Source organism: Cyrtonyx montezumae, unplaced genomic scaffold (assembly GCF_038088225.1).
Source record: "Cyrtonyx montezumae isolate F1298 unplaced genomic scaffold, pur_monq_1.0 scaffold_1, whole genome shotgun sequence".
NCBI classification, from domain to species: domain Eukaryota; kingdom Metazoa; phylum Chordata; class Aves; order Galliformes; family Odontophoridae; genus Cyrtonyx; species Cyrtonyx montezumae.
Window position 1 is genome coordinate 22,669,984 of NW_027071825.1, and position 20,493 is coordinate 22,690,476.

Below are 20,493 nucleotides of genomic sequence, written 5' to 3' on the forward strand. Positions count from 1 at the left end.
CTGTTGTGTGGGGAAAATCGGAAGGAAGAGAAGACGAAAGCTGGTTTTGCAGAGTGCCTTAAACACAAATGACTTTACTGAGGAGGGGGCTTGGACTTCTGTCTTTGGATGTTATTGCAAACTTGAACAAATGTTGCATTTCACTTCTCTGGGATTAAAAGAAGAACGTTTGAGCTGTACCAGAACGGAACTGTTCTGTCTGCTTGAGTTAAGTCTGGCTTTGCTGGGCAGCAGGCTGGAATGTTCTCGAGGGGTGGACGGGTGCAGGCTGCCCTTTCTCCCTGGGGAAATCAGGTCAGGGTGAGGGCTGTGTGCCACATTACTGCCCAGAACCTGGCAGCTCTCACAGCTGGTGGGGAACTTGGGAATTCTGTCAAACAAGGCTGAAAAAATGCACACACACTCAAACTGCAATCCCACTCCCAGTTCCTGCAGTGAAAGGTGGAGAATAAGGCTGAGCACAGTGGTGTTATTTTTCCTCAGCACAAATAATAAATCTTGTGACAAAGGCTCACTTAAAAGTTCCACAGCCAAGAATGGGGTAAAGGAGTAACTGAAACAGTGGGAAAAAATACCAGTGAATAGTTCCTGACAGCAATTAAGTATTAACAAGAAGAGTTCTGAGCCTGAAAGAGACACATATGGGGAGGGATGTCCTCCGTGGGTTGGCCTGCTTGGGGTGCTGGAAGAGCTGGGGGCTTGGAGTGGTGCTGGGGGACATCTGTGCTGCATTCCCCATGACAGGAGAGCCACTGCAGGGGCTGTGTCCCTGCAGGATGCTGGAGGGTGTCTCATTGCACTGCACAGGGTTGTGGCAATGTCCTTCCTGGCTCTAGGACACCTGTGCTCTGTGCCAGACAGCTAATGCCAGCTAGCTGCTGGTTCCAACTGTTACTGACTGTGCTGAGCACTGAGAGTCACCGATGGGCAGGCAGCCTGTGTGCTATTCAGTGAGTGGGTTTCTTTCCTAGCATTGCACTAAACATCATTCATCACTTGACAAGTTTGGGCCTGCACAAAGCGTCGGTCCCCTGGGCAGCGGGGGCGTGTGGTGAAGCAGCACAACATGCCTGGAAAGCAAATCACAAACCTTCTGACTTCACAGTCCCAAGGATTCAGGGGTAAGTACCTGCTTCAAATGAGAAATCCCTGAGGATTTGGTGTGGGAGTGCCGGGAGGAGTTTACAGGAATTGCATTGTGCCCTAGGGAGCAGGGTAGCTAGCTCTTAAGTCCAGTCTGATGTTCCCTAAGCAGACATCTCCCTCCTTCCCCCCGGCCCCCCGGTGTCTCCTTGGTGAAGCAGGGACAGTGCTGCTGCCCTGGTACCTGCTGCCTTTATGCAAAGCGCTTTCCAGACTGTTTTATGCAGCAGTCTGTGTGCTGCCACCAACCAGGAGTGTAGGTGCACAGCCAGCAAAGTCAGGCAGTCAGGGTGCTGTGGATGAAGCACCCGTGCTATGTGGCTCAGCAGAGGCAGACAAGGGACACCAGGTGTAGTACTGAAGACCAGTTTATTTGTTCTATTCCCTCTTCCACAAAAGCTGAAAATAACCAGTCAACTTTCAGCAAGAGAAAGCAGTAGGTGAGAGATTTTTGCTCTGTAGCTCCTCCCCTACACAGGGGAACAAATGAAGGTGTTAACAAGTTAGTGACCACCGCTCCTGAAGGCATGAAGCAGTTTGGAGCTACCTGATGGGAGACATGGGCCCAGAAGGACACCCCTTGTGACCTATCTGCTGATACACTTCTCACTTTGCTGCCAGGAAAAGCTCAGCTGGTGCCAAACAGGAGAAATGCCTGCAGCATGAGCCCTGGAGCTCCCACCAGTCTGCTAAGCTCTTCCTTGTCGGGCTGATTCAAGGCAAGAAAACACCCAGGGTTTTAGTCTGAGAAAGTGTGAGGAACAAAAGGGATGTGGAAGATTGGCTTAGTATTGGGATGCACTGTCAGTGAGAGCTGCAATACGACGCTGCTGATCACACAGGGCTGGGGAGGCAGGATCCAGGCACAGGCAGGCTGCCCCACCTCAGCAGCACGGATGGGCAGAGCTGCTCACTCAGGCTGTGGGGTGTAACGCAGGTACTTCTTGCCTGATGGAAGATCCTTTGTGAAGACTCCTTTGGGGAAAAGCTTCTTGGCTTCTTCATCAGGTAAGGTAGGCACAACCATGACGCTCTCACCGCACTAAGGAGCAAATGGGAACTGTGAGAGCAGCAGGGATGCTGGCGGGCTGCACAGCACAGCATCTCTGCACTGCAGCAGGGTATGTGCTTTGCTCGTCCATCCCAAAGCCCAGGATCACCCTGTGGTGAGCCAGCTGTGCTTCCCTGGATAGTGCAGGGGGTGAGCTGACCCCAGACCATGGCTGGAAGCTGGGGTCATTGGTGGCAAGGCTGCCCCCGTGCCCTCCTTATTGTACTTTGGAAGTACTCCATGATCAGCTTTCTCTGGGACACCTGTCTCAGCAGGAGCATCCTCCCTGGCTCCAGGCAGGCAGGCTTGTTTGGTGGCAGCTACCAAAGCCAGCAGCTCTGAGGGTCCAAGGAAAATACTGGCTAGCTCAAGCAGGCAGGAAGCACTGTGTATTCTTGCTTCACCTTGGTTGCCTAAACTGTTCTTGGGAATTTGAAATGCTGCTGCTGCACAGGGATGGCAGCAACCAGGGAACTTCATCTAGTAATTTTCCACAAGGTTAAGATATGGTGAGGGCTGTGCCCCCCAGCCATTCCTTGCTCAAAAGGAGCAGAGCAGCAAACCACCCAGGGAGGGGTACACATTCTCTGAGCAGACCTTGGCCTGGCAGCTGACACCAGCAACGCTCTCCCTTATCTTGCCCTTCAAGGGCAAGACCTGTGTGGGCCCAGAGCTCACATGCTGATAGCCAGAAGGGCCAGGCCCTATACCTGCAGGTACCTAGAACTGAAGGGAGGGAAGGGAGATAGATCGCTGGGTGATGCCACATAGCAATGCTCTTGAGGCTCTTGTTAGCATCCAATTCATATCACAGGACTGCAGCACCTCCCTCTACCCCATGGTCACTCCCAAGGGAAGCAGATAGATTTTTCAGTGCACCTTTACCTCCCCAGCACACAAGCTCTGTTCGCCTCACCTTCCAGTCCACAGGGGTAGCAACCTTCTTGTATGCTGTCAGCTGTAGGGAGTCCACCACTCTCAGGATCTCATCAAAATTTCTCCCAGTGGTGGCTGGGTACAGGATGGAGAGTTTCAGCTTCTTATCAGGGCCGAATATGAACACCTGAGCACAGGGAGACAAGGTCATTTTCCTGGGGAACCATCAGGGGCCAGGCAGAAGGTGTCCCACTGCCCTGCTGGATCTGCTCAGCCCTCCCACTCCTGCTGGTCACAGGAGGTGCCCTGCTTGATTGCAGGTTGTCAGGGCAGTAGAGACACTATGGTGGCTATCTCCTAGAGCAAAAACTGATTTCCAGACACACAGAACACAGGGTTTGCTCTAGGAACATGCTATCTTGTTCTGCTACTGGAAGTTTCTTCTTCCCAGCCTGTGTCATTCAACACAAGCACAGGAGGGGAGAGGAAAAGCCCAGCAGAGCAAGGACTTAATGTTCCCTCTCTGTTTGGACAGGCACAAGAACGAGCCTGTGCCAGCAGCAAGATGTGGAGCTGATGCCAGCTGGCCAGGGCTGTGGCAGCCTCTTCTTGCTCTGCTACACGTGGATCTAGCCCACACAAGTCAACCTAGCTCCCAAGATGGTCCTATCTGTGCAGGTAAGCTGCTCCCACAGGGACACAGGGTAGGATGGCAGGTGATACCTGCTGCTGAGCAGCCTGCCAGGCAACAGTGCTCTAAGGCCAGGAACTCACCACACGAGCAGTCAGGGGCATGCCATCCTTGTCCTGCTCATCTGGGTCCAGCATGCCCAGCTTGACAGCGAGCTCTCGGTTCTTATCCGCAATGATGGGGAAGGGGAGCTTCTCCACGGGTTGATCTCCATTGTATGCGTTGATGTCCTGCAGAGAGAAAATCATTGGTGTGCTCGTGCTCCCCATCACAGGTACCACACTGGGTTTCAACCAGGTACAGTAATTCCAGCGCTCTTGACAGATGTGCTAGTCACACCTGAACTGATCTGTGCCTTTAGGGAACAGTTCTTCTACATGAAAAGCTATCGTCAACTCTAGAGCTAACAAAGCTCACGTGCTGAACATGTGACAGGTCTTGAGCAAGGAACCAGCTCCACTTACAAGCACAGCAGGAATGTGGGGAGGGCAGAGTTGGAAACACAGCCCTGAACACTGCCCACTCCTGCTCAGTGTGCTGAAGGCAGTGAGTGCAGACAGGCCACGTGCTAGCCCTCAGCACCCCCGTGCTGCAGGAGGTGCAGTAAGGAGCTGCCTCAGCTGCTCAGGATGCTGCCAGCAGTCAAGTGGTGAGCACGTGGCAGGAAGTTTTCTTCTGGTTGCTTTCCCCCTGGGCCTGAGTGGGGGCTGTTCACCTCTGCTGGGCCGCATGCAGGTCTGCATTGGGAAGGAACTGGATCCCTTCTGCAGAGCTGCCTTGTCAAAGCAGAGCAGGGATGGAAAGCCAAGCCAAGAGAGCAGCCCATCTCTGAACTTCCTATGGAGCTGGAAGAGGCTGTCGAGGAAAGCCAGACCATGACATACACGCACCTCCTCTGCAGAGTTGAGGCTGGCAGATAAAGATTGCTGAAAAGCAATATCCCAATCCCATGGCCTGTAACTCACTCCAAAATGCATGTAATTTCATGACGCAGGAAATCTCTGCACAAACAGCTTCATACACCCCACCCTGTTTTGCAATAGGACACATAAGACTTAACTCACTTCCCTATGAACTTTCCAGAGTCCAAGCTGAAAGCAGACATCACTACAGTAGTTTATTCACCTAACTCATCAGTCATCTAGGAGAATGCTGAAACCTCCTCTGACATACTCAGCACAAGTCAGACAACCCTGCACCAACCACTAGGTTCTCAGAAGATGTTAATCTCTCTGCATGCCACAGTCCTGCTGCTGTGCAGGCAGAAGCCATGGTTAGTCCTGCTCAAAGGGACTCATACATTCAGCCAGATCTTGGAGAAGCAGTGCACAGACCTGGGGACAGCAGAGCAGGATCAATTGCTGGCTGAGGTACACGCTTGTTAAGAGATCTGGAGCAAGCCCCTGGATCTGGGAGAGGCATGACTAAGAGTAGTGACATCTTTGGCTGTGAAAGCAGAGTGGGCAGAACCTCATCAGATCCCAAGAGCTGCCTTCCTAGTTAGTTAAGCTCTTTGTGTCACAGCCTGACACATTGTTCCCACGCAAAAGAGCCCCAGTTGCTCTGCAGTGAAGAAAACCTGCTCAAATCTTCATTCTGGCAGCTTTGCTCCCTCTCTGCACCTTTTCTTGTTCCCTCATCTGTGAGATGGGCAATTTCAAATGCATGAAAGACTCAGTCTGCTACAGAGTCATCCTCACTAATTTGTTCTTTTGATCTGGAGGACTTTAAAAGCTTTTCTTTTGACAGGTGCTGAGCAGACATTTCCAAACCACTCTGTGAGGCCTCTCCCAGCCTGACAGCATGCTTGGCTTGGACTGTTGCCCTCAGGCCTTTCTAAGTTCTGCATCTCATCAGCATCATGAGGCTGTTTTGCAACTTCTCTGCAACTTCTTTTACCTGGGGTTATGCTAAATAATTCTGTAGCACTGGCAAAGTCACAACATTGTTCAGCTTTTTCCTACATCATCCAAGTACAGTGAACACCATGCATCCTTGCAGACTCTATAAGGAGCTCACTGCTTCCCTTCCTTGGCACAACTTACTGTTTGCTCCTCTCACCCTACATAATAAATCCCATTCAGAGCTGATTTCCTTGAAAAGCTTCCTGGAAAGTCAAGGGCTTTGTAATAGTCAGCATCATCTTCTAAGGGTTCTAACAAACTAAGAGATGAGACTCCCTTACAAAACACAACCCAAACTTTCTGCTCCATTTAACTGAATGTTATCTGCTAATTTGATAGTGGTTTCAGCCAGTTTGACCAGTGCAAAGACCTCAGACACTGGTGTGGGATTTGCAAGCTGTTTTTCTCAGGCCCTTCTGAGGCTTGGTGAGACATCATGAGCAATGCACCACTCAGGTACAAAGGTCAATTTAAGCAATAAAGCAACTGGGCAATTTCCAAAGCCATTCAGACATGAAGTAATGTTTGAATGTGGAAATTTCTCACCTTTATTACTAGTCATTTGCATACAAATGACTCCTGGAAAGCATGACAGCACGTTCCCAATTTCACGAGAAGGAAGCAGACAACTTACTCAGGGATTCCTGTACTCTGGTCGCTAAGTCCCAGTACTCATTTTACACCCCTAATATGTGGAGTAATACCTGGCAGCACACCATTGTTGACACTGCCTTTGCAGGTTTCCATTAGCAGCTTTTCTGTTACTCAAACAAGCTATTTTTTGCCCTCTTTGTTCTGTTCCCCTGCAATCGTTTCATATTTAACCTGCTCCTGTTTGTAGCTTTATATTCAACGTGTCACTGCTTGTTCTCCGTGTACTTTTCCGTGCCTGGACACGAGTGATGTGGTACCCTAGTGATGTGTCCTGTCCCTGTGGTGTCCCTGTGCGTTATGGGGGAGCAGGGCTAGATGGCCTTCAGAGCCCAGCAGCAGCAGCACTGCCCCGCACTCATACCTTGCTCCAGGCGAGGTGATCCGGGACGCTGTCAATGGAGAGGGCGATCATCTTCACGTTGCGCTTGCTGAACTCAGGTGCCAGCTTTGCCGCCCGGCCCAGCTCCGTGGTGCACACAGGGGTGAAGTCCCGCGGGTGGGAGAAGAGGATGCCCCATCTGAAAGAGGACGAGCGGCATGGCTATTGGAAACAAGGGGCGCGGGGCCCGCTCACGTGACCCGCAGCCCCCACGACACCGCAGCCCGGCCCGGCCCGCCCGCAGCCCCCCGCCGCTCACGAGTCGCCCAGGAAGTCGTGGAAGCGGATGCGGCCCTGCGTGGTGTCCGCCTCGAAGTTGGGCGCCTCGTCGCCCAGCAGCAGGCCCGGCATGGTGGGAGCAGCGGAGCGCTCGGCTCGGGGCGGGATGGGGTGTGCGTGGGGGTGTGGCCTCTGCGCCTGCGCGCGGCCGCCGCCCCTCCCCTGACGTAACGGAGCGCCGCGCTTTACGGCAATTTACGGCGCTCCGCAGGCTCCGTGCTCCTTGCGCTCCGCGGCGATGGCGACGTACGTGAGCGAGCTGGAGGCGGCCAAGAAGAGCCTGAGCGAAGCGCTGGGCGAGAACGTGAAGCAGTGAGCGTCCCTCGGCGCGGCCCCGCGGCTCGGCATCGCCCGCTGTGCCGCCGCCGTAGCACCGCCCCCTCTCTCCCGCAGGTACTGGGCCAACCTGAAGCTGTGGTTCAAGCAGAAGATCAGCAAGGAGGAGTTCGACCTGGAGGCGCGGCGGCTGCTCACGCAGGACAACGGTAACGGGGCGGCTGCGAGGGGCCCCGCGCCGGGAAACGCGGCTCTGCAGCGCTCCTCAGCGCGTGGGGGCGGCGGGGCCGTGGCACGCTCAAAGCACTGCTGTCAGAGGGGAGGGAGGACAGGCAGGCCTGCTTGTTGCTGGCTGAGCACGCTGGAGTTGCCGTGCAGCTCGCTCTAGGGCTGCGTTTGTGCTTGGTGTGTGGAGAAGCGATCCAGCTTGCCCCCGTGCCGTGGGGCAGCCTTTCTAGGAGCTGCTTCTGGGTTCATTGAAGGAAGAAAAACAAAAAAGCTAAGCCCAAAGCCTCTTAAAAGAACTTCGTATTGAAAGTTGTGGCTCTGTAGCTAAGTGAATGGTGAAAACGTGGCTGTGAGGAGGTGCAGAGGCCTACTTTGAGAGCATGCCTGTGACCAGCAATGCATTCCTAATGAGCTGTCTGTCTCCATGCAGTCCACTCACACAACGACTTCCTGCTGGCCATCCTTACCCGGTGCCAGATCTTGGTTTCTGCACCAGGTGAGTCCCAGGTTTCATTACAAGCAATCAGTAAAGCTGTGGCACATGTGTTTGGCTTTTGTACGTGGCTGTTCTGTTTGCTGAGCCTTAACGTTCCTGCTCCTTTCAACTTGCAGAAAGTAGCCAGGTGATTTCAGTGAGACAGTTTTATTAAAAGAAAAATTAAAAAAAAATCAGGAAAGCTGCTTTTGCTGTGTTAGAGGTTGATGTGCTGGGTTGCTGTCTGCGGTAAGTTAGTTTGATTTCTGGGCTGGATGTCTGTTGGGCTGTGTGTGCTGAGAAGATAATAGGAGATGTTGCTTTATCTTTGATCTGCTCTGTTTGCTGCTTTCTTTATGTTCTGAGCTGGGAGGTACCCTCTTTGTTCCCCTTTCTCTTGGGGAACTGGGTTTTCCTGACTGACCTTGAAATCAAGTATCCATCTGATAGAGAAGTGCTTACTGAACACTTCCAGCTAACTCTTAGTTGAGCTGTGGTCAATTAGTCCAACCTTCTGCTCCTGTGATATTAAACCTCTTTAACTTGGTAAGCATTCTGAATAGCTGTTGTCAGCCTGTTTTCTGCTTGATCTTCAAAATAACTGTTGATCTAGAGTTCTGATATGGAGGACAATTGAGTTACAGTTTAAGGTATGAAGCTGCTGCATGGTAAAGGAGAGAAGATTGTTGTAGTTGTGATGAGCTAAGGTCTGAGAGAGCAATTTTTCTTCTGGGAAGTACCTGAAGTAGCTGTGTTTGGTGTTCAGGGTTGTGAGTATTTCAGCTTTATGCTAGGGTGGAGCAGCATTCACTGTGGCTGGTGCTTGGTTGACTTTTTCTGAGTGCTGAGCTAGTGGGAGCGTGGGTCATAACTCAAGGTCATGGTTCTGGGAGGCAGCAGTGGTACTTTTCAGTCTGAAGAAAGCCATAACCCATTCCTAGATGCTTTGAGAAAAGGTAAAGAGCCATGCTGCTTTGTGCTGGGATTAGTGCTCCACAGGTGCCTTCCATGTGCTCATTAAGAGGTTTAAGTGCGAAATAATTTCAAGTCCTTGCAGGGACTCCCTGTCTTGTCCTGGTGGTGCTTATGCTTTTTCAGAACCTTCAAGAAACCTGTTTCTGTGGGGAAAAAGCTCAGTTTGAGCCTATGTATTCTCACTTCCAGTGCTGTGCTTTGAGCAGGGAGTGTTCTCTGAATGGCTCATGGAAGCAAATGAACTTGAGTTGCTTGGTGTGCCATCACAAATGCTGATGCGTGTGCTTTCCATCTTCATTTAGGTGGGATGAGTGTGAAATGAATATTTTTAAGCTGTTGTATTTTGAAAGATAAGTTGTGTGATTAGTGTGGCACTGGGTTGTGGCATTTGGAGCTTTGCAGAGGGGCTGTACCAGCTGAGGGGAGCCAACATCTGTTCCCAATGTTCTTTCTGATGAGTGCTTCCACCTGGGCTTACAGGTGCACGGGGGTGGATGTGACCAGTGGGATTAATACTTAAAGCTTGCACCTGCTTGCTGTACTGGTCTTGCGAGCTTCAAATCCCAGCTGAGGACATTTGGGACGTGGTGGTGGGGTGGGAGGAAGGTTTGCACTGCTTGGGTGCCAGGAGTGACCACCGAGGTCAGAGCAGAACCCTGAGGATCTGAAGTCTAATGTAAGTGGTGTAAGAGACTGTTTCCTTTGCTTTTTTCAGAAAGCCTTTTCAGAAGTGTTTCTGTGTATTTTTTTTCCCTCCCTCAGGGGAAATCCCGTTTAAAGCCTTTCCTAACCTTGCTTGGATGTGCTTGCTGTGCCCTCTTGTTGGCTGATAGTTATGCAAGCACAGTCTAGTTAGCGAGTTCTCATTTTGAACTATTGCCTTGTTTCTTAGCTAAAGGTTAACTAGGAGAGACTTACTCAATTGCAAGCACTTGAGTTAGTGATATAAGGATTTATTTTATTGAATTGTCATCTTGAATCAACAGAGAGATGGTTCAGAGAATTAGAAGTCATGCTGGGTTAGCTGGGATGTTTTATGTTGTGGTTTCATGCACGCTTTCCTTGAAGGGTTGCCACTTGTGAGGGGAGAGCTTGTGTTCTGCTTCTCCATCTTCAGCTCTCTGAAGAAGAGAACAGGAGTGTGAGGTGTAACCAGAGGAAGGGTCATCAGGATGTAGTTGAGGGCAATCTTAAAGCAAGCACAAAACCCATGAAACGAGCCCATAAACCGTACCTTGGAAATCAAACAAAGGAGGGTGCTAAAAGGGGAACAGATGTTTTCTGTGCCTGCCCAGCCCTGTTGAGGCCTCGTATCTCTGTCCTCTCCTTCCATGCTGTGCTGCTGCAGCACATTGGGAGTGCCTGGTGAATGTATGCTGCTCTGTATGGCTGTGTCCCTGCAGAGGCCTGGCAGCTTGTAAGGAGAACTTGGTTGACTGTTGCTTATCTCTGAAGGCATATCAGCAGCTGATGCTGCAGCTTGCAACATTGATTCTCCTGCTATCAAGATTAAATAAGAGATGCAGACGTATCTGAAACTAGGTGCCTGAACCAACCTAGCTTTGATGTTTGTGGCTAGGAAGGCATATGCTGCTTTTCTTAGAATACTGGAGGGAAATTTTGCTTTCTTCATCTATTGCTAGTTAGACTTGTTAATATGGAAACCTGGAAGAGGAGTCAAAATAATTCTGCCCTAGGCTCTTGATAATGGGGGATAGGAAATAGTGTTCTGCCTCTTCGTTTTTCTAACTTAAATTTTTAAGTGAACACGCTGTGATTAAGTTGTATCTCTGGGGCTTGTGTGTGAGTAGAAGGGTCACAAGTGTGGTGTCTGTCCTTAGCACACCCAGCCCTCCCCTCCTGTGGAGGGGCTCTGAACAGCTTGCAGATCTCTCCTACAAAGACAGGCTGTGGGAGGTGGGCTTGTTCAGCCTGGAGAGAAGGTGCTGGGAAGACCTCATTGTGGCCCTCCCGTCCTTAAAGGGAGCTTATAAAGAGGAGGGAGAGTAGCTTTTTACATGGACAGATAGGACGAGGGGGAATAGCTTGAAACTAAAAGACAGGAGATCTAGATTAGGTGTCAGGGGAAAATGTTTCATTCAGAGTGTGGAGATGCTGGTGCTGCTGCCCAGAGCTGTGGGTGACCCAGGCTGTGGATGGGCCCTGGGCAGCCTGAGCTGGAGGAGCAGTCAGCACGAAGCAGGGGTGGGCTGGGGGGGCTTTGAGGTCCCTTCCAACCCAGCCATTCTAAGAGGAGGAGGGGGAAAAAGTGACTTGTCTGTAAAGAGCAAGCAAAGCATCTTGAGAGCAGAAGCCTTATCTTTAATGGATCTTAAAATGTAAGCTGTTAGATTTTTGATAAAGGGAGAGAATGGTCCTTGACATGATTGCCTGTGGTGTTTTTCACCCTCCCCCTTGATAGGTTCTCTACTGTGACATTGCAGTAATGAATAATGACACCAGCTTTGATTTCTGGAGATGGTCTTTTTATTACTTGTTAGTTACCTACAGTTGTTGATTAGATTTTCGCAAGTTTTGTTGTAGAGTGTTGCTTTTCAGCTCACTAATAGGGTGTAGTAAAATTTAAGGGGGCCAGTATGCAGTCTCTGTGTTTAGGATGCTTCTAACCTCATCTTAGCAGCTGACCATTTGTAAGCTTCATCTGAATACTGTTTTAGTCTGATCCTTTAAGTGCTGTTTTAGGGACTTTTCTCAGCAGAGAACACTGTACTCTTGCTCCAGTGATGAGCAGTACCTGATGGCAGCCCTCTGTGTTGGTGCAGAGTGCTCTGACCTCCTGGAGCTGGCAGGGACCCCACCATAGGGCTTGCTGTGCTCACAGCTGGAGAGGAAAAGGTCCTGTTCTCTGTGCAGAGTGGAGAGGGAGTGCTGCTGCCTGAATGCACAGGCTGCTGCTGTAGCCACAAGAGGGCTGTCCAGGCTTTTGGTTGCAGGGAGTGCTGCTTGCACTCAGTGAGCATGTGGTCATCCAGTGCTAGGCTGTCTTAAGCTGCGGTGTACCCAAATGAGTAGTGCACAGATCCTGTAAGCTTGTCTGTGGGAACCCAGCAAGGCTGTCCCTGCCAAGAGCCGTGCAATTTTTGGGATGTGGTTTGACCTGCTGTGGCTTTTCCCATCAAACAATGTATGGTGGATTTCTGAGCCAAACTTGTGTTATGTATTAGTGCTGCTCACTCTTGCTTCAGCTGCTTGCCATCACCCTTGCACACAGGTATTGTCCTCCTCCTGGGCCCACCAGCCTCTGCAGCCTCTCCTTTCCCCTTCAGTATCACATGGGCACTCAGCCTTGGCATGTTACAGGAGTCCAAGACAAAGCTTGCTAGAGCTGATGGGAAGCTGTAGAGGCAGATGGAGGGATCAGATGGCTCTGCCCTGCTGGTTAGCATCTGACTGGAGCTGGTCCACCACTGGTCTTCCACGGGGAACAAGTGGCTCATTCCTTCCTTGTGGCTTTTCTTGAGGGCTGCCACCATTGTTGTGTGCAGGTTGTGGGCACATCAGCCTAGCAAGAGGCCGATGGAGGGGAAGGCTGCTGAATGCATGATTCCCAAAGAACTCCTCCCTTTGGGCCAGGACTGTCAGGCTTGGGTTATGGTACAGCTAGAGGTTAGGGCTTGGGAGGTGCAGCCCAGAGCTGTGGTGTGAGTGGGTCTGAAAAAGGGCTGCCAAAGGATAGGTAGAGAGCCAAAAGCCTGGTACAAGAAGTGCTTCCTGTGGCTCATGGCTCTTGGTATGAAGTTGTGGCTTAACTGGGGGGCAAACATGAAGGGCTTTTCAGTGTGCAGTGTCATCCTGGCCCTAAGTTGTGTCAAACCTTTTCTTTTTTGCAATTTACAGAAGGTGCTGGATCTCTGCCATGGCCAGGTGGCTCTGCAACCAAACCTGGGAAACCCAAAGGGAAGAAAAAGATTTCATCAGTGCGACAGAAGTTTGATGTAAGTGTCCATAGCCAAATTGGGATGCTGAAATTGTGTGGGGGTGAAGCTGTGCACAGCGTGCTGTTCTTGTTACTGCCAAGAATGGTGGAGCTACATCATGTGTGATAGTGTGTGTTGGAGGAGCTGGGAGCTGCTGCTTGTATTTCAGGAGCTAACAGAGTGGCTCTGTGGTCACTGCAGAAACTCTCAGGTACTTCCTTCATCTTCCACATAATGTAATATCTTTGCTTCACTCATCTGTTGAATTCTTAAAGGATCAGTGAGTTCATAGCAATTCTTAAGCAGAATTGCTGCACTGTCTGCTCCTGCCTACAGGACTCCCTATGACCTGAGCAGTTAGAAGATGTTCCCTAAGCAGAATGTTATTACACTCTCTACAAACTGCAAAGCATTTTCAGATCTACAACAAAGATGCTGCCTTCTATAGGTGACAGAAATGCACAAGATCTAGTTTGTATTGCAGTGAAGGCTCAATTTACTGACTTGACGTGGTTGTGTATCTGTTGTGCAGTTTTCTGTGCTGCCAGATCAGCATGCAGGGGGTCTGCTCTGCAGCAGGACCAGGGTGGGGCTCTGTGGCTGGGATTTGATGGGCTGATTGGAATCAAATAGAGTTTGCTGAAAGGGAGAGTGCCTCTGAGGTGGCTTTGTAAGGTGTCTGACCACGTGTTGATCCAGTTCATCTCTCTGATAATGCAGAAAACTAACCAAGTGAAAAACCCCAAACCAACCAAATAAAAACTCCCGGGTTTGGGATCCAACTTACTCAGTTGGATCAGTGTTCCTTGTGGTTGGATGGATGCTGAAGTCAGTGCAAAGAAAGACAAAGCTGTGTAGCTGGGTGTGGGGGGAAGGTGGGTGTGAGGCCTCTCACCATTGTGAGAAGTTGGCTTGGCCAAAGTGTGTACCCCACCTCTAGGTGCAGTAGTGTTTAAGCTTTAAATGTGTGCTTTAGATACGAGCATTTCAAAGGGCTGTGAGTCCAGCTGAAGGCCTGGTGTGTTTAGAAGCTGTGAAAATGTCTTGCCTGAACAGAGGTGGCAGTCAATGTTATCTTTTGCTTTCAAACTTCACTGTGGAATTTCAGTAGCAGGTGGAGGAGAGCCCACTTGTGCAAGTTGTGGTACAGTGGAAGTCCTGGAATTTGTTTTGCTTGAACACCCTTATGTTGCACCACGTTTAGTGTATTTATGCAAGTATACAAACGTTACTGGAATGCCTTATAGAAGGTATTACACAAAGTGTATTTTAAGAGGCTTGTGTCTTATTAGTGGAATGCTTCAGTAGCGTGAACTGAGGATTGAGTACCCTGATGTTTCCTCACTGGTCAGAGTAACTGTGGGAATGACCACAGATTAATTCCAGTTGGCTTTTGGTTTCCCAAAACACATTCCTTTTAGAATTGTATATGCTTGGAAAGTCTTTATTTTTTTTCCATTTCCCCTTCCACACACAAGCTTTCCTGTAATGAAAGCTTGGGTCCTCCAAATTACTGTGAGAGAGCCCTGCTTTCACATCACTAGTGGGTGGATTGGTTTTTCACTCTGAGTTAAATGCCACAGTGTCCTTTGAGTAAAGAAGGCCCCTTTTCCTCTCCTGAAACCAAGATGTGAGAAATCCACTTTGTTCATTGTTTATATGTCAAGTGTCCCCTTGTCATGATGCCTCACAAGAGCCTCATGGCAGCATTTATTCCAGGGAACAGGTTTATGTCCTGGAGAGCTGAGGGACAGGGGTTCTGAGAGCACTTGTGGTGTTCCCTTGTGGCTTGGGGATTGGCCAAGCACGTGTCTGGGCCCAGAAATCAGTTCCTTTCTACCTTTTCCCTCCTCTGTTTGGGGACTGCGAGTTGCAAGGAGCCACTGCAAGCGTGACTGGGAAGCTTGCTTCCTTCTGCTATGAGTTGAAGTTCTGTAATATTTTGTCCCCTAAATAACTGACTCAGTTCTGAAATCATTTTATCAGCTATAATCTCAGAAAGTGATTGAACACTTACCCAGCTCCGCTTGGGCTGTTGCAAGTGCATGGGGAGGTTAGAGTACAAGATCTGGAACTGAAATTTGGCAAAGCTGTTGTTTAAATCCTTAAGATGTTTAAGAATCACTTTGGATTGCTGCGTTGATTCTTGGTAGGAAACTGTATGGTTGGCAGACAATAGGGTGTATTTTTAGCTAACTATCAAAGGGCTCTCTACAAGAAATGACTAAGTAGATGAGAACTCTGCAGCATAGAAGGAAGTGACTGAAAAAGGTGAAAGTCCACTAAAGTCATCAGTGGCCTGTGCAATGTGAACAGAGGTAAGAGGGATGGAGAGTGGCCACACTGGAAGCCTGCAGGAAAATGGGATGAGTCGAGCAGGTGTGCAGTGCAGAGTGAATGTAGAATTTCTTGCTGCAGAATGTGGTGGGAGGTGCAGGCTGCTGCATAATAAACTCTTGGGCAGTGTGGTGGGAGAACACCAACCCTAGCTCAGAAACTTCATTGTGCCCAAAGTGCTGAGACTTTAGATGAGTATTCTGGGGGCAGGTGGGAGCACTGCTCCCTTTGTCCTGCTGCCACGTGTTCTGTAGGTGCTTGTGCGTGTTCAAGAAGTAGCATTTCACAAGGTGAACTGAAGTCTGGCTGCGTCAGCATCTTCTCATGCTCTGATGTTGTGTTGATGGCAGCACCGGTTCCAGCCTCAGAATCCACTGTCTGGAGCTCAGCAGTTTGTGGCGAAAGATCCTCAGGAGGACGATGACCTGAAGCTGTGCTCCCATACCATGATGCTTCCTACACGTGGCCAGCTAGAAGGAAGGATGATCGTCACTGCATATGAGCATGGGCTGGACAACGTCACAGAGGATGCGGTGACGGCCGTGGTTTATGCTGTGGAGGTGAGACTGGGCTGCACAGCACTGGTGTTCCCATTACGCCAGCAGCAAAAGCCTCTGTGTGCAGTATGGGGTAGCATCCCTCACTGGAGAAAGGTCATGCTGCTTTGATGGCCCAGCTGCCTCAGGAGGAGTAAGATCACAATCAGAGGCGTTTGTGCCATCACGTATTGGATTTGTGCTTGTGAGGGTTAATTAGGAAGTGCTTGTGTAGAGCTCTGGCTACACTTGAGTAGCTGGTTTGGAAAACCCTGTTCCTGTCATTAAAAGCAGTGACAGAATGACACCTTCTTGAGGAGTTTGGTTTAAAATAGATGCCTTCACATGTAATGGATTTGGTGTGGAAGTAGCAGAATCAGACAGTTCTTGGGTGATCTGTCTGCTGCAGCTCTTGGCTGTCAGTGCTACCAGACATCTCCTGGTCAGGCCCATGTCGTGCAGCTGTCATGCAGCTCTCTGTGGATGGTTTCCCAAGTTGTATTGATGCCAGCCTCAATTCCCTGTCTGGGAGTGAGGTCAAACTAGGAAGCAGGTCCAGACAGCTGTTTCTCCAGCAGCTTCCAGACACCTCAAGAAGTCTGAAAATGTGTGGCCTTCCACTGTAGTTTTAGAGCCAGTATTTCAGTATGAGCACAGCATTGAGAACAAGCTGTACAACCTTAACTCTTGAAAGGGATTGGGAATTTCCTAGCATTTAAGAAACTTCTTTGTGACATTTGAAGCAGCACATCACATATTAGCCTGTGAACTGTTCTTTCAAATGCAGGGCTGTGTTCTTTGCATCCAACTTGTATCAGGTGGTTAATTGAAAACGCACTGCTGCCTGCCCACATGTCCTCTTTACGTCCTTGTGGTCATGGCAGTACTAGTTCTGTCTTGTTAGTTGCAGTAGTTTGGTAGGATGAGCTGCTCAGCATGCTTAATGTGTTCTTTGTTCCAGAACCATCTTAAGGATATTCTGACATCTGTAATATCCAGACGAAAAGCGTATCGGCTGAGAGATGGCCACTTCAAGTACGCCTTTGGGAGCAATGTTAATCCTCAGCCATATCTGAAGAACAGCGTTGTTGCTTACAACAATTTAATTGAGTGGTAAGGAGCTTTGGGTTAGTTTCAAATGTAATTTGCTAGTCCTGAAGTTACTCAGTTCAGTTTTTCTTCTGACTTAGTGGAATCTGTTAACAGGGGAGTTTAGCTTTCACACGCTGTGAAAGCAGTGAGGCAGAGCTTTGTCTGGGCACTGCTGTTGTGCCATAAGACTGAGATGCTGGTGAGGACCCCTGAGATGCTGCAGTGTGTCACTTCTTGTGTCCAAATGTATGAATGGTTCCTCTGCAGGCCTTTCCACTTGCAGAGCTTTAAGCTTATCTGGTTTTGCAGAGTCTCAGTGTCAAACAGCATATGCTGTGTGTGTCAGGCAGTGCATGAGGCAATTGTTTGTCCATGACAGCTAACAGCATTTGCCAGGAGGTCGTGGGTGTTTTAAGGTTTGGTTTTTGTACTACAAATGGAATCCATTCCAAACAACTCTGCCTAACAGCTAATGTCTTCCAATTGAATGTTGTGGGTGCCTATTTTTTTTTAGGCTAAATGGAAACTATTGGTTGTGAATAACAGAGGTTACCATCTCACAGTCAGTTACAAAACACAACTGAGGAATACTGAAGATCAGTTTGTGTTGCTTTTATTAAAGTCTCTACAGAGTTTTAGTTTAATTACAGCTGATAGAATTTCATATACACATCTCATAGAATTGACAAATACAGAAAAGCAAACCCTGGGGCTGAGCCCCTGCTGTGTTACTTCCGAAGCTGGTGCTGCTTTCATGACTGGAAGGTTTTACTGCTTGCTTTCTGCAGCCCCCCGACCTGTGTGGCACCTTCTGCTGGTCAGAGTTTAGCCCCTCAGCCCCCACCTGATGATGCGGAGCAGCAGGCAGCACTGCTGCTGGCGTGCTCTGGAGACACCTTGCCAGCATCCCTCCCCCCTGTGAACATGTATGACCTTTTTGAGGCATTACAGGTAAGCCCTTCACATCACACTGTTGTGACCCAGGGTGGTGCTGTCCTGAATACGAGATGCCACTCTTGGATTTGGTTTATGTGCATGGAGAGGGGGTTGATTTCATCCTTCCATAGTTTTGTTTCCTGCCTGGCACATTCCTTTTTCCTCTTTATTCCACGCAGGTGTTTAGAGGAATGCTGGATCGTGGCATGCAGGCTGCTGCAGTATGCAGCCTGTGACTGCCTCAGCCCTGGGGAGGTGTCTAAGGTGGTGTGGGTGGGTTTTCCTCTGGAGATGCCTGTGTGTGGGTCCCTCTCAGGCAGTGCTGGGGCCCAGCAGGCTAATTGGAATGCCTAAAGTTAGTTGTGAGAAATTCCAGCCCCCTCTTCTTTACTGCTGTGAACAGGCCTTGAGGTTTTTATCTCAAGGCTGTGGAGGCAGAGTTGTAATGGAGCATTTGGGCTGTGTGTTTGGTCAAAAAGGAATTGTAATCTGGGTGTTCTTGGAGCAAGTGATGGCTTCTTTACTGTGCCACTCCATTACAGAGTGGCGTAACAGACTCTTGTGTGCTGGCAGGTTACAGCTCTCTTTGTGCATGACACCCTGTGTTCCTGCTCTGCAGGGCTAGCTCTGATCATCTTGCAGCCAAGACAGGTTCTTCCATGGGCAACGTGGGAAAACGAGTATTAAAAGCATGAAACCTTCTTTCTAACTTGCCTCTAGGTGCACAAGGAAGTTATTCCTGCACACACAGTCTATGCCCTAAACATTGAGAGAATTGTCATGAAACTCTGGCATCCAAACCACGAGGAGCTGCAGCAGGATAAGATCCACCGCCAGCGCCTGGCAGCGAAGGAGGGCCTTCTGCTCTGCTAGAGCCTGGCCATGCTGTGCCTCCAATGGCTGCCATGCTGTTCCTTGGGCCTGATGCTGGGATGCCTCTTAAAGTCCTGTGTCTATACTTCAAGGAAGGCATAAGTTAGGAGTCACCTTTTCCTATGGAAATACTACTGAGGTAATGTAAGTGGTACACTTTCTCTGCTTCCCGAGAGTCGTGTGCCGTGGATTGCTTCCAGCAATCCCACTGAATTGGAAAGGAAGAATGAGTTTTGTTTGCAAAGGCTGCTTTTTTTAAGAAAAATAAATGTGAGAGTGTAAAGAATTGGTTCTAAATAGCGTGTGTCTGTGAGCATGTGCTGACTGGCTCCTTGCCATCCCCTCTGAGGTAGTTTCCCTTCTGAGTTCAGCCTGCCTGAGCCTTGTCCAACTTCTCTTGTGCTTGGTGGGATCCTTTCCATTTGCTTAAGTGGAAACAGAATATGCTGTTAGGACATAAAGATGAACAGTTGTCTAAACTGATACGCATCAAGGGAACTTCAGATTGGAAGGTGAGAAAACAAGGTAAGAAGGGAAAATCTTTTCTAGCCTGTCTTCTGAACTATTTTACATCACAGAACATCAAAGATGAGCACTGGCTGTCACAGGGATCTCTCACCAATTACCAAATAAGCAATGTAAAATCAGGGTTCTGGGCAGTGTTTTCCCATCAGGCTTGTCCTTGTCTAATCCCTGGCTTAGAGTAGTTGTGTTCAGACATTCCAGGAGTTGTCTGGACTTAGGGAAAGAAGCAGCCTCTGTGCCTGTTGGTACAGCTAAGGATTCAGACATCTCAGGGATGGTGAAGCTTTCTGCTGAGATGGGACAGCAAATGTACTCTTAATTTTGCAGGGAGCCATTCAGCTCAGGCTGTATAAAGGAGTGGACTCCCTGTGGTGTTCCAGGTGCATTAACTGTCTCCTGTCATCTCTGTGCTCTTCAGATGCTGAAGAGGACAGGCTTATGAAGACATATTAAACATTCTCATGTTTTAAGCTAATTCACTGTGTTTTTGACCACACCTATACACACACCTACTGAAGGATGACTTGGTTCTTTGTTTCTATTGTGCCATCCAGATAGTGGAATTGGAACAGCTTCCTGAGGGAGAAAAGGGAAGAGGAAGCTTGAGTCCACTCCATTCTGCTTTTCCTCTGGGAAGTATTTAACACAGAACTGTCATCTTTTTTTCCTTTTCCCATGCAGTCTCCTTTGCTGTTGCTGAGGACAGTGTGTGTCCCTGATGATGTTCTCAATTACCTGTCTATAACTTCATGAACTGTATGACTGTGTTTGTGTTGGGTCAGAGTTGCAACAGGGAGCTGTGCAGATGGTTCTGCATCCTCTTGAAGAATGTGCATTCGAGTTAGGTGTAACAAGAGGCAGGGTCTGTACAGATATCAGTGGCTCCCATCCTGAGAAAGACCACTTCAGGATCATGGAGGAGCTGGGAAAGGTAACAATGGAGGGCTCTAGCAGGGCCTGACAGAACAGAGCAGCTCTACACTGGTAGGTTGTATTTATTGAGGTAGGACAGTGTGGGGTCAAGCAAGAGAGTAATGGGGAGGGAAGACAGTGAAGACTTGCTTTGGTCCCCTACCCTCGGCTGCCATTTTTGTTTGAGGGCTCACTCTGAGCTGCTTGGTATGCTTATCTTAATAGTTAATCCTGGTGACTTACATTACAGATCTTAAAAGCAGTGTTGCAGCTATATAGCTGCATATGGTGAGCTTCAGCTACACAAAGTATGGACTCTGGAGTGTGGGAGGGGGATTTCCCAGGTAATTGTTGTTTCCGGTGTAAAATGTGAAAGCATTGAGTTTGTTTGCTAGAAACTTTGTGGCAGCTGT

At 49.3% G+C, this 20,493-nt stretch overlaps 2 protein-coding genes across 2 annotated transcripts; one reads left to right on the plus strand and one right to left on the minus strand.

Moving 5' to 3' along the window:
- Positions 1–1,493: 1,493 nt before the first annotated feature.
- Positions 1,494–7,071, minus strand: PRDX6 (peroxiredoxin 6). The gene is made up of 5 exons (XM_065744377.1): positions 6,958–7,071; positions 6,681–6,837; positions 3,845–3,991; positions 3,111–3,257; positions 1,494–2,185 (listed from the first exon to the last, which is right to left on the minus strand). Exons 1-5 carry the CDS (start codon positions 7,047–7,049, stop codon positions 2,054–2,056), a joined length of 675 nt encoding a protein of 224 aa, XP_065600449.1. The 5' UTR covers positions 7,050–7,071; the 3' UTR covers positions 1,494–2,053.
- A 138-nt stretch (positions 7,072–7,209) lies between these two features.
- TADA1 (transcriptional adaptor 1) lies at positions 7,210–18,893 on the plus strand. Its single transcript, XM_065744534.1, has 8 exons — positions 7,210–7,289; positions 7,371–7,462; positions 7,912–7,977; positions 12,790–12,887; positions 15,557–15,766; positions 16,704–16,855; positions 17,623–17,785; positions 18,491–18,893. The coding sequence occupies exons 1-8, from the start codon at positions 7,216–7,218 to the stop codon at positions 18,641–18,643; spliced, it is 1,008 nt and encodes a 335-aa protein (XP_065600606.1). The 5' UTR covers positions 7,210–7,215; the 3' UTR covers positions 18,644–18,893.
- The last annotated feature ends 1,600 nt before the right edge of the window (positions 18,894–20,493 follow it).